We start from the raw sequence: 14119 nt of genomic DNA, 5'->3' as shown, positions 1-14119 counted from the left end.
ACTTCCCTTCGTGTACAATTAATGGGACAATATGCACAAACCATAGAGAAAACGCTTTTAACATTATTTTTCTAAAATGATATTTAGTTTTGTTGGATTTAATAAATTAATCAGAATTATATTTAATTTATTCATAACTTGGGTTGATTGTAGAAAAAATTAATTTAAAATTAACTCAATTAATTAATTAAAGGATATTAACTAGTAATTTGGTTAATCTAATTAAAATCTAATTTGATTTAAAAAATAATATTATTTTAATTTTTTATTAACTCAAATCAACCAATCAACATGTGACTTAAATCTTGTAGTGTATATAAATCCCAAATTTAATAAATATTTTTTTTCTTTTCAAATACAATTGGTGATTTTTTATTTTACAAGATTTTGTGTTTGAAAACAAAAGGAGAGAGCATTGTATGGGCACCCATGACGGGTTGGGATGGAGACTTGATCCATTTAGCTATGGGCTTGCAAGTTGAAAAGATAACTAGTAAATCTCTTAAGCGCAAGTTTTCTGAAATTTAAGTTAAGGTTTTGATCCATCTAGCAACCCACAGTGAACAAAGCCATAATGTATCATGGCCCAGCCCATTTTCAACCAGCTAACTGCAGCAAGATACAACTCGAACCCACAGTGAACAAAGCCATAATGCATCCTGGCCCAGCCCATTTTCAACCAGCAAACTTCAGCAAGATACAACTCGAATCCACAGTGAACAAAGCCATAATGCATCATGGCCCAGCCCATTTTCAACCAAATACAACTCGAATGCCTGTTTAGAGTGTGGGTGTGGTTGTTTTTTCAAAGTGTTTTTCACTTAGAAAAATATATTAATAATTTTTTTATTTTAAAAAAATTATTTTTGAGATCAATACATTAAAATAATTTAAAAATATCAAAAACATATTATATTAAAGAAAAAAATCAATTTTTTTCAAAAGCGTTTTCCGAATACATTGTCAAACAAGTGTTTATATGATTATGGTTATTTTTTAAAGTACTTTTTACTTAAAAAAGTATGTCAATAATTTTTTTGATTTTAAAAAATTATTTTTGATATTAACACATCAAAATAATTTAGAAATATTAAAAATATATTAATTCAAAGAAAAAAATTAAGGGAGGAGGGATACTATTCTCATATTAATCTATTACATAAAAAAAATTATTATTTTTATATATTAGCCTCAATTTAAATTAATAAAATCAATAAGAGAGCATATTGGTTTTTGGTTTTTGTAGTGCAAAGTATTTTTTAAAACTATTTTTTAATTAAAAATATATTGAAATAATATTTTTTTAGATTTAATTTATATTTAATACCAGTATAATAAAACTATCCAAAAACACTTAAAAAATCTTTGATTTAATACTCATTCAAAATTTAACAAAAACATATTTTAAAATATTTAAAAAAAAATTAAAATACAAAAACAAACACTTACTTTATCACCAAGTTAACTAACCCGATAAAATTACATGCAATACAATATAATTAAACTAGATATACATGTAGTCCTATTCATGCATCCATACCAATTCCAAATTTGTCTTTACTTGTTAATAAATACAATAATGGAGGCTTCAAGCACAAAAAAGGCCAAAATTATTATATATTTAAAAAAAGAATAATAATGCTTGTTCTTCATAGACAAAGACGGAAGCCACACCTTAACATCAAAATGTTGGATTTGGTGTGCAGAAAGGAACATCAACATCTTAATCCGTAGCTGCCTCTCCACCATGGCTTGATATTCCCAACTAATTCCTTATTAACCTCATGATTAGTAACTAAATAATATTTTATCAACGACATCGTTTTCATGATTTAGCATCTTCTCTTTACTAATCCATCCTCATCCTGCTGGTTGAAATTAAGTGAAGTAGATGATCTCATAGGACGGCAAAAATGGCCCCCACAATCTCATTATCATTAGCACACTCAATGCAATAACTTAATCTTAAAGGTTTAATGCCATAAATAATAAGTAAAGTTGTTTGGACGGTATTTGTCAAACCCTATTTAATTCAATAATTAATTCAAAAACTCCATGATAACGATATAATTGGATCACATTTAAAGTTAAACCAGATTAAAAATATTTTATTAAATTGAACCAACTAAAATATTGATTTTAAATAAAATTGCTGACACTCAAACTTAAAACGGTTCAAAGTGTATTTTTTTTATGTAGTTATAAATTATTTTTTATTTTAAAAAAAAAATTTAAATTGATACTTTTAAAAATTTTTTGTATGATTTTGATGTGTTATTATCAAAAATAAAATAAAAAATTATTTTAATATATTTTTAATTAAAAATTACCCAACATTAAAATATCAAACACATAAATGAAATGTTTTACCAACTTACTATACCAACTCATATAGTTTTTTAAATTAAAGAAAATGAAAAATACACAAATGACTTACGAAATATAAACTTGTGACATCTAATCTCTTCATATAAACCCTATATATATACATGTTATATACACACATCACCAATACACTAACTCGATAATCTAAGATCTTGGTCGGGTCATGCTTTAAGTTTAGTTTAACAATTATGGTTTATATAAATCCCTAAAATGCTAGAATTTTATAGACATGTGATGATGTGATAAACAATTCTTGAATCGGGTGAGATTCCCATATAAGAAATATTTTCTACATTCAAGATAAAATAAAATAAAAAATCCATATTTTGTTCACATTTTCAGATTTCAGATTCCCTTTAGCAGAATAAGCCAATTCAGCTTTGAATTCCACGAGTTCTGTAAATGTTTATGGTTCCACTCATTGTCATATTGGCGTACTCTCTTTGCTCAAGATGACTTATTCTTCTTCTTCTAGCAGCTAAATCTTTCTTTTATGGCTTGCGATATCGTCACCTGAACTTTCAATGAAGTCTCTCTCGACAGTAGGTCTTAGATCGGCCATATTTCCTTAAAAAAACTCTCAATATTTCCATTACATATGGATTCAAGATGACAAAATAGAGAACAAACGTACTTGCCATCCCAACCAATCATGTAAACCATTACGAAACTACAGGAACTAATAATGGAGTACGCATTCCAGCATGCATCTTGACAATGACTTTAGTACTTTGTGGTTCTTTTCTCTGTCCCATCTTCTTAATTTGTTCATCAAACCATTGCGAAATAATGCATAAAAGTCATTTGGAGCCATGCAAATTAGTATATTTTGTATGTTACTGGCCTGTATTTGAATCTCTCTGTTGATTTCATGTCTGGGACAGATTCACAACCCTCAGATCTTTCAAATACTCTAAATATGAAGGATTTTGACGAAAGAACTCCAAGATCCTTTACTGGACAACAAAATTGTTGTAGTTTGTGGCTCATGATAGATGGTACGGTAAAGAGATATTAGAAAAAAATATCAATACTTCTTGGACGACTAAATTTTCTTGAATGAGTAGGTTTTTTTAAAACAGTTTAAGATCTACTGTAAATACATATCATATAATTCCATTTCAACATGTTAAAAAATAAAAATTGCTCGCTCATGTGGATGTGAATACATTGCCAAGCCTAGTTAAATTTTATGTTCTTTCTAGTTTTTTTTCTATTATAGTATTCATTTATAATTGTTCCGGGTTTTTCAACAGCAAGATTGCATGGAATTTTTTTGACAGTAATGCCTTGTTGCAGACCAAATTGACTACAACTACAATCAATCCACACAAGAATTATTTTACCATGACATAGGGTTTCCATCAAATGTCGAAAAAACTGGCTGCCAGCAAAGATCAAAGTAAAGGAAGGGTTAAAATGGAATGAAAATAGAACATGATAATGAAAGAAGATAGTGCTGCAAATTGCTTAATATCTGTCATTACAACTATTGTTCATAAAAGAGGAGACATATCATTACAATGTTAATTAAGATCATAACATACTCCAAAATCTATAAAATTACAAATGTCTGATTCCATTCTCCAAGCAGAAAAACTAAGCTTGTGATGGATAGACCATTGAAGAGGGAGATCACCAAACTGTCTCCTTCTATGCTGGTCCTGATCTTGGAAGTTCAATGCATCTCTCCAGTACGGAAACAGCTAAGAAAAAAAGATGTAAAACCAAGATTGTGAATGCTCCTAGGATGAGGGAGACTACCTAGAGACTGGATAGATAAATCAGCAGGAAAGAAAATGCATGAGCTATAAAGCTAGATTTTCATTGCATAGAGGCCTGAAATATGCAGCCTTTGTGCAATAGATGCAATGGAAAAGGATTGATAGGAGCAAGAAAATGTGTGAAGGAGGTTTGGAAAGGAGAAAAAGGGAAGAGTGGTTTGAAGCCTTTGGAATACTGATAAGAAAAGAAAGTAAGGCTCCAAGGGAATCACAGGTTGCTTGTGAAAAATCTGCAACCAGTGAGTAAAGAAAAAGGTGAGTCTAGAGATCATAGTTTCCTAAGCATAGCAGGTCAAAAGTCATAAATTGGTTTATTAAAAAAATCAGCAACCAGTGGAGGAAAAAAAAATCTAAGGGGATGGTCCCAAAACCTCCTAGAAAATACTAAAATTTGAGAGAGAAGTAAGAGAGAGGGGGGCTATTATGCTATACCAGTGGGAAACTAGACTTATGTGTGACTGTGTCAATCAATCTTGATCCTTCAAAAAGTATGACTTCGTTGGGAAGAAAGAGGAGGAGGAGGAGGAGGAAGCTGAGCCCATGTTGTCTTGGAGAACACAAGAATCATTAAACTGCTGTTGATTTGGATTAACAAAAGGAAGGTGAGATTGTAATAAAAGATTGTTAGTGGAGTCCAAATCGTCCCACACAGGACTCCCTGGACCCCAACCTGCTTGAATAGCATTATACCAAGCTTCTTCCATGTCTCCCCACCCCAATTCCTGAGACCCCGAAATGCCTTCCCCTGCACTAGACCCCTCTGCCACTGCCTGAATCTCATCACTCACAGTAGCCCCACTCGAACCCATCCAGGAATCATCATCAGGATTGTCTCCTGGAGGTTGTTCTGGCGGCTGTGGTGGTAATACTGGTGGTGAAATGGTTTCTGCCTGCAAGTGAAGGCCTTCTTGGGCTTGTTTGGGCTTTAAACTTTGATCGGGAGTCGGCGGAGAAGAAACTGTTGAACTTGGAACTGTGGAAGTTGCTTTATCTTTGTTGAGGAAAAGTTCAGGGAAATTCAGCCTAGCATTCTCTCCTCTCAACTTAAAAGCCTCGCGATCATAAGCTAAGGCAGCATCTTCTGCATTGTCAAACGTGCCTAGCCAAAGGCGAGTCCTATTTCGAGGGAGACGAATCTCGGCAACCCATTTTCCCCAATGCCTTTGTCTCACTCCCCTATAAAGCTTTCTCGTGTTTATAGGCTGAATCGGAGGCCTAAACAATGGCCTCCCATCCGGCCCCAGCTTGTTCATCATCATCATCCTTCCTCGCGGACTTAAGTTCAATGCATCACTCCAGTACTGAAACAGCTGCTGCTGCTGCTGCTGCTGGTGGTCAGCCATTGGTAATCCTCCAGCAAAAAACGAAGGATATGCAATGCCATTTTGCTGGCTGTGACCAAAAGAAATCATTTGCTGTTGATTCTGTGCAGCTTGAGATAGTGGACGGAAAATTGGCAATGAAGGGTTTGTTCTAAACTGTTGAGGGCACTGAATATGTTGATTAGACCCTTCAAAGGCAAAAGGAAACACAAGTCTTGAACTTGAAGATGACATAGGTGAAGGCGAGGAAGAAGGCGGATTCAGAGACAGAGTGGAGGCAGAGCTAGAAGAGACAGAGAAACAAGATGGTATTTGATGAGCTAAAGAAGCAGAGGATTGTATCTTTTCTTGACGTTCGGGGCTACAGATTTTCTTCAAAGGCCTATCCGACAAGAAAGCTTCACCAAAAACCGGTTTCCATTGCCTCCTCTCGAAGCCAACATCAGCTTCTTTTTTGCCTCTATCAAGCTGCCAATCTTGTTCCATCGTCATCTTTCGAGTTACGTCAACAACACCCTTCTTGGATTTTCCAAAATTATTCTTAGCTGCAGCCATTGATAATTACCTTCTCGCTCGCTCTCTCTGAAAAGATTATATTATATGCAAAGGGATATAAGAGAATTTTTTAGAGAGGACAAGATACCAAAGAAAATGTGGTAAAGAAGAAAGCAATTCTCAAAAGAAGAAAAATGAAAAGCAACAATACCAAGATCCAAATTTGGTAAAAAGAGATTTGAGAATCTTGTATGGGATTTAATGGCTAATCCGATTGCAGTAAAAGCAGAATCGGATACCAGACATATCAAATCTTGAGCAATCCATCTCTAGAAAATGAATACTAAAGAGAGAGAGCGAGCGCAACGAAGAGAGGTAAAAGAAATCCAAAAGGGGTGGTGTTGTTGTTCGTTTATTGGTGCTTCTGCTTGTAGTGATGAAGAAATGTTGTTGTTCGTTTATTGGTGCTTCTGCTTGTAGTGATGAAGAAATAATCTTGTCTTTTGGTATTTGTGGAGTGAATTTTGGTGAGCTCGAAAACAGAGAGAAAGCAGGGGAGAGTTTATTTTCCAGTTTGGAGAGGGGGAGAAGCAGGGGACGTGGATTTATATGCGAGCAGGAAAAGATTTTCGAGCAAAGGCTTTTGCGAAGTGTAGAGAGAGAGCAGAGAATTTGTTGAAGCCTCGTGGTTGGTTAGCTCAGTTTGGGACCCGCACGTTTTGTTGTTCAACTCTTATTTCCTATGCTCTGTGACAGAGATCCCGCAGTTTGCATTTTTTGATATTAATATTTTATTTATTATTTATCAAAGTAAAAAATTATATTTTAAATATCCAATAAGTATTTATTTTTTATTAAAAATGTAAATAATAAAATAATAATATTAATTAATTATATATGTCAAAATATTAATTTGTGTGTGTATATATATATATGTTATATTGTATTAAAAAAATCTAAATATTCTATAAATATATTTACATAATATAAATTTATATTTTAGATTAAGTTTAGACCAGTTTCAGATCATGTTTAACAATATTTATACCTTATTCATTATTCATCAAATCCTAAAAATATTTATTTATTTAGATTGGATTTATTTTCATCAAATTCAATATAAATTATCATCTCCGCTCTCTAACATTCTGTGCAAATTTTTCTATTATCATTACAAAATGTTAATTTAAGTTTTCTTCAACTTAAATCTTAGGAACAGTTTGTTGATGAAAGCTTCAAGAAGATAAGATGCCTTTTCTAGTGTAAATATTATAATTTAAAACTTAATTGAAGTTAAATTAAAAAAATATTAATTTGATAAAATCTTATGTATACAATTGAGTTTTTAATGATTTAGTTAACTTGATTAAATATAAATAAATCAATATCAAGAACATTAAAAAATATATCATTTTAGATTTTTAATAAAAATATTAACTTTATAATATATGAGTTGATCTAATAGTCAGGATTTATTTTTTTTTAATCGGTCCCAAACAGTTATCCTTACGAGTTGTACTGACTGGACATATTTTAGAGTATTTATCTATAAAAATACCTTATTAATACATTGTTTACGTTAAGAGTTTGTGCTCGAGTTATTTTTCATGTCAGTATTGCAATATCACACGCATATTAAAAGTCTAATGGACCATGCTATATTAACAATAAAATACCTTCTTTAACTGATTATAAGAGAGTGACGAGAATAAATATATTTTCTCGTGACTATTTTTTAATTATTTCTTTTGAGTTAAACTACTTATTTAAATAAATTAATAAATAAATGGATAATTATTTAACTTATAAACCCAACATGACAAATTAAGAGATTGTTTGACATTTTAGCCCGTGAAAAATACCCGTTTGGTTAGTTAAATAATTTATGTTTTTTTTTGTTAGATTTTATATATAATTGTATTTTAAATTTTAGTTTTATAGAAGCTAGAATAATTTACTTTTTATTCATGAAGACATGTTTTTTATTTAATTTACATACACAAATTTATTTCATAATAGTTTTAATCTAATATATATTTTTTAAAATTATACAAAAATATATAATTTTTTAAATTTATTTTTTTAAAAAAATTACAATACCAAACAAATTCAAAACCTAAAAGTAAGTTCTTGAGGTGGGGGTATACCTCCTTCCATAGTTTTAAAATCTGATCCAGTTCAAGATTTGAGTTTTGAGTTTTGACTGGATCACTTGAGTTAATTTTTTTAAATCAAAATAATGTTATTTTAGTATAAAAATATAAATAAAAATTAAAAAATTACAACCGAGTTTTTAATCGAGTCTTATTAGAACAATCAAGTTATTGAATTTTTTCTTTCTTTATTTTTTTAACCCGATCTAAATTTTAGTTTCAAATCAGTCAAATTACATTCCAACTTAGTAGGCTAAATAAGATTTGAAAACCATGCCTCTTCCTGCCACGGGAGGACAAGTTTAAAATACACAAAGAAAGGTCTTTCTTCATCCACCTACTTAGAGAAATTTAGATTCAAGTACCTTTGAGAAGATATTACCGGCCTACCACCTGGCTAAAATATTTGGAGATCGGTGACATTTTTCTTTCTCCAATATTTCAACTCTACTTGTTATTGTTTGGGTTTAAAAATATTTTTGAATTTTTTTTTGTTTTAAATTAATTTTTTTATAATTTTAAATCATTTTAATATACTAGTATCAAAAATAAATTTTTAAAAATAAATAAATAATATTATTTTAATATAATTTTATATAAAAATAATTTAAAAAATAATAATATAATATTAAAAAAAATATTAAAATTGAATAACCAATTAGGTGCCTATAAAAGATATGGAGGGCTGGCGGAATAAATTACTCTTGCTACTTAAATTTCAATGGCCGTGCAATGATAAAGAGAATATTGTATTGTTTTCAAGTGGCGTTATTGAGTATGTTGCCTTATGATTGATAAGATCTCAGAAAACACATGCACACTTGCTCCGGCCAGAAAGCGGTGCTTCCAACGGAATTTCCGGTAATAGGAAGTCACGGCAACGAAATTAATTATGAATGTAGCTATGCGAACACGTTCATATTTTAATGGATGAGCATTCCAAAAAGTTAAAAATAAAATTAAAAATTGCATATATTGATTTTATAGCATGAAATTTAATTAAAAAAAATACATTCATAGTTTCTACGAGTAAAAGACTCTGGTTTGTATAAGTAAATAAGCTTACGTATGATATAAAAAAATTATTAAATTGTGATGGGTTTAACTTCTAAACCATAAACATGTAGCCTATATCACAAAATTCATAACAAGGTATATAAAAATATATATCTAAATTTTTAATGCCCCATGAGGCTTATCTGGGTATCTAAAATCCAAATATAAATTATATTCTTTTATGTTTGAGTATATTATATAATATTTAACTAGGTTTTGAATGAATTTTTTAGCCTCCTAAAAATCTTATTGAACTAGCATACTTACATATTTATTTTCGAGTTGAACCTGAAATATCTATAAAGTCAAATATGACAACACTTTTAGGTAAAAGACTCATTGTGATTTTGTAACATTTCATATTAAAAGAACAGTGTCCAGAATCATGACATATTAAGACAATGTCCAGAATCATGACATATTAAGACAACTGACTCCTAACCTTGTAGGACGTGTTTTGAGCTTGTAGACTGCTAGAAACAAAACTGTGAGGCATGAAAACCGAGTTGGGTTGAGCCATAGTGAATAACATTCTATAAGGGGGAGTGAATCAGGCCTTACATATGGTATCAAAGCTGAAAATAACTTGTTTTTAAGATGAGAGGATTGTAACATCTCACATCAAAAGAGTCAGGACATATTAAAACAATTGGTACCTAACATTGTAGGACACGTTTTGAGCTTATGGGCTACAAGAAACAAAATCATAAGGCATAGAAACCGAGTTAGGCTGAGCCATAACGAATAATATTTTACAAGGAGAAATAAGTCAGGGTCTTATAAATTTTCTATATATTTAAACCCTGATTAGTCAAATACACCTCAAAGCCAATTATTTGATTTTGATGCATGACTCACCATTAAATTTTTGTTAATTTTTGTTAGTCATCATCAATTATGCAAACAAAATATACATGTATTAAATGAAAAGACTTCTTCTTACAACATGTCCCTTAGAAATTAATCATTTATCATCATTAATATTACACGGTCCATAAAACCTCCAACTCATACAACTTTGGTAAAGGCTTGTCATCACTCTATGCATTTTCCCCAAGTAATCCAAAATTACACGTGGCAAGGACATTGACCACTCTATCATTTACATGAGTACATCCACTTACATTCAAGCTTATACAAGCAACATTAAACCTTAAGACAAGTCATCTAGACTATCTTCATAGTTTTTAAGCATTCTTTTGTGTGCAAGCTCTATAACACACCCACAACACAACATCTAGGACATTCTCTTCCACTACCGGTGCTAATTTTAAATCCAAATAAAATTCTAAGCTCGACATATAACTTGTTTTACGGGTGGTGGTAATTTTCAAGCCCAACATTTTTACTTTTATAATCAAATTAACTAGCTTCAAGAAGAACTTAATCCTTAAAAAAATTTCAAGAACCGAAACTTAAAATGAGGCTAAGATGCAAGTTTTATATTATACTCTTTACATTAAAAAATACTGTGTGCTTTTGCATACCCTCAAAAGGTTAGTACAAGATTATATATATAGAAAACCGCAAAGGTTCCTACTTTCCCACAATAGCAATTGTATATACACACACACAGGTGACTAGAGCACTTGTATAAGAGCCCCTACTTTCCCACAATAGCAATTGTATATATATACACATACACACACACAAGTGACTAGAGCACTTGTATAAGAGCTTGAACATAGAAGAATAAAAACTGCTATTATGATCTTACAATGCATCTCATAAGCAGTCAAATCAACATGGCGAGAGCACTTTCGGTTGGATAGACATCTAAGAACCAAACTCTTGCTTTCTTCGAAAATAAGACATAGCAAATTTTGTTGTAATTGACTTTAATTATATATAGTGTTTAATTTAAATTTAATTAATTGATAAATAAATTAAATTTATATATTTAAAAGATATAAAATTTAAATCATTTTGTTTTATATATCATTCTCATTGCCTTCGTCTTATTTCTTCAAAAATCTTTTGAAAATAAAAACTAGATAAGTATTTTAAAAAATAGTTTTAATATTCAATTTCTTAATTGACCTATTATTTATATTTGTAGCACTTTTAAAGATTGAATTCCATTTAAAACTCAATTTTTAACACTTAAGAGGATTCCAAATATAAAATTTCATTAAAATATTTTAATTTAATTCAGAGAATTTGGTGTTAAAAAATCCCACACCTTTAATCTAAATGAATGACTATGATTTTTTTAGATTTGAAAAAACTTTCTTTTGGATTTTTTTTATTTCTTAACATAAGTTTTTAAATTTAATTTTATCCCTAAAATTAGAGAATCTTAATTAATAATCCCAGAAATGTATTTAGTCTTCACTAAATTGTATTTTATTTCTTAACATAAGTTTTTAAATTTTAATTTTATCCCTGAAATTAGAGAATCTTAATTAATAATCCCAAAAATGTATTTAGTCTTCACTAAATTGTTATTAAATTGCAAAGGTTTTAAAGCAACACGAGAAAAGATCAAGTCTTGAAGGAACGTGTTTTAACATAATCAATTATATTAAAGTATTCTATATTTATAAATCATCCATGATCAACGCAAGTTTAAAGTAACTTCTGCTCAATAATTTTTGTAGGTTAACATAATCAATAATGCATTTTTATCAATAAATTGTAATTCATTTGACATTAATATCTTTTGGGAAAAAAATTAGAGTTAGAATCTCTCTTTTATAGTAAAAATAAAAATAAAAATAAAACTATTATAGTAGCTAAGGGTGAGCAAATTAATTAACAAATTAAACCAAATATTTATAAAAATCGACCCAAAAATAACCAAATTAAATGATGTTTTTTGCATTTGTTATATAATTTAAATTAGTTTTTTTTAATTCAATTTATATTGATTTGAATCAAATTGAACCAAATAAAATAAATTTAACCAAACAAAACTAAAAAAATTCAGACCCATTTTTTTTTATAACTTCTCATTGTAATACGATTAAAAGTCTATTAAATCAAATGGGATTTATTAAATCTCGATTTCAGTAAACCGTTCTTCTATTCAATTTTAGATTTTCCTAAAAATAATTTGATTGTTTTTTTTTTTTAAATCCACATCAAACTGTTTAAACCAATGTTCACCACGAACAATAGCTGTACACATTTCTTGCTAAATCTTGGCGAGCATCGAGCAATATTGCTCCATTTCACACCCCATTCTGAGTTCATAACAAATTTGCGTACGAGAGTGAAACATTAGGAATATTGAAGGTCTTGTCTTGTGCCACCAAGAACTTCCAAAAATAAATAAAAAAATAAAAAAAATAATAGTGATAATCCATCCACTGTTTGTAAAGGCTCACCACTTTCGGTGAAAGGGAATATGAAATAAAGAAATTTCCTATGAGATCCTTCCTCTGTTTTTTGTCTTTCTAAAGTCAACATTACAACGGTTTCTCTGAAAAGTCGGTGTAAATCGGCACGTGTCGGCGGTCCACCCACCCACCTACCTCATCATCATCATCATTTTCTTCCCTCTTTGTTTGTCTCTTTGTATTTCTCCAAGTTCGACACAATTGAAAGAGGACATTAGAATGAGAAAACTAATTGCGCGTATTTTCTTTTAAAAATATTTTTTATTTTTAAAATCATTATATTAACAACAATAAAATATATATATACATATATTAATTTAATATTTTTTTAATATAAATATTTTTTAAAAAATAATTAAAATTAAAAACTACAACGGTGATAAACAAATCTAAATCTTATTTTGATTTTCTAAAAAATATTTTTTGAAATTGACTAGAATAATAAATGAATTTTTGATGAAACAGTTTTAATTTAACATTAAAATTTATTTTAATTTTAAATTTTAAATTATTAAATGAAACTTCAAGAATGATGTTATATTATTCTAACACACCATATTATTCTAACACACCATCTTAAATTTAAACTTGAAATTTACATAAATTAGTTATTAACTTGTACTTGACTTTATTAGTTTAATAATTTAAAATAGATTGATGAGATTTGTATTATTCATCATAATTAAAAAAATAATTATTAAATAAGATTATACTAATAATTTTATATTACTCTCTTATATCTAAGAAGAATATAAAATTACAAGAAAGAATGTTTTTTGCCAAGAATGTAAATGAGTTTTTTGGTTGCTTGATAAGAAAATAAATCTATTAATTCCCATATATATATATATATAATGAAGGATGCATCATCAATACAAAGAATTGTTTTTAGACACGAGTATCGGTCACAAAATAGAGTCAATTCCAAGATAGCAGCACATTGCTCTCTAAAATAAACTTCAAAGATGGAAAAATATCAAGCCACCTTCGCTTAGTGACCAAGACAGGGAAAGCTTTCTTTAGAAGTTGGTGACTCAAGTGATGAACACGTGGTTCCCATTCCATGATTGTGGCTACATCAATATCTATCTCGAGAGCTAAAAATACAGAAAAAATAAATAAAAAATTCATCACTAGCTCGAAGAGCCATTCAAGAACATGGAGACAATTTCGAAATCTCTTTCTCCTCGCTCTCTCTACTCAATTTCAGAGACACATGCATGAATATGTCATGGAGCTTGTGATAGAACCTTTTGACATTTGCTGACAAAGGGAAACATGCATGAGTATCTCTCAAATTATTGGACTCCTTTCACTTGCATAATTCCATGGCACCATCATACCTCGGCTGACACGAAGGCAACCACGCTCCCTCTGTATCATTTTACAGCACGGTGATTGATTGCTCTAAAGTTTATTTCCATATCAATTCATGCAATTATGTGTTTATAGTGTGGTGTAGAGTTTTTGTTTTGTTTTAGATTTATTAAGATATCAAAATCATGAGAAAAATACTAATTGATAGATAAATAAATGTTACTAATCCCATTTCAAATAGTGATCGGTTGATTAAAGATATTTTC

At 29.7% G+C, this 14119-nt stretch overlaps 1 protein-coding gene across 2 annotated transcripts; it reads right to left on the bottom strand.

Annotated features, from left to right (window-relative positions):
* Nucleotides 1–3810: 3810 nt before the first annotated feature.
* On the bottom strand, nt 3811–6591 carry LOC105140390 (ethylene-responsive transcription factor ERF053-like). 2 transcript variants are annotated; one of them, XM_011047199.1, is made up of 2 exons: nt 6198–6591; nt 3811–6073 (listed from the first exon to the last, which is right to left on the bottom strand). In XM_011047199.1, the coding sequence occupies exon 2, from the start codon at nt 6044–6046 to the stop codon at nt 4637–4639; it is 1410 nt and encodes a 469-aa protein (XP_011045501.1). In that variant the 5' UTR covers nt 6047–6073; nt 6198–6591; the 3' UTR covers nt 3811–4636. The 2 variants fall into 2 exon arrangements, with proteins under 2 accessions (XP_011045501.1, XP_011045500.1); XM_011047198.1 differs by having other exon boundaries at nt 3811–6432; nt 6482–6588.
* Between the last annotated feature and the right edge of the window lie 7528 nt (nt 6592–14119).

The sequence above is a fragment of the Populus euphratica genome, unplaced genomic scaffold (assembly GCF_000495115.2).
Source record: "Populus euphratica unplaced genomic scaffold, PopEup_1.0 scaffold106.1, whole genome shotgun sequence".
Lineage (NCBI taxonomy): Eukaryota > Viridiplantae > Streptophyta > Magnoliopsida > Malpighiales > Salicaceae > Populus > Populus euphratica.
Note: the sequence above shows the minus strand (reverse complement) of the source record. Positions and strands in the feature narration are given on the sequence as shown.

Excerpts from the sequence above, each read along its gene's own strand:
- LOC105140390 (XM_011047199.1), bottom strand. The coding sequence starts at position 6,046 with ATGGCTGCAGCTAAGAATAATTTTGGAAAATCCAAGAAGGGTGTTGTT.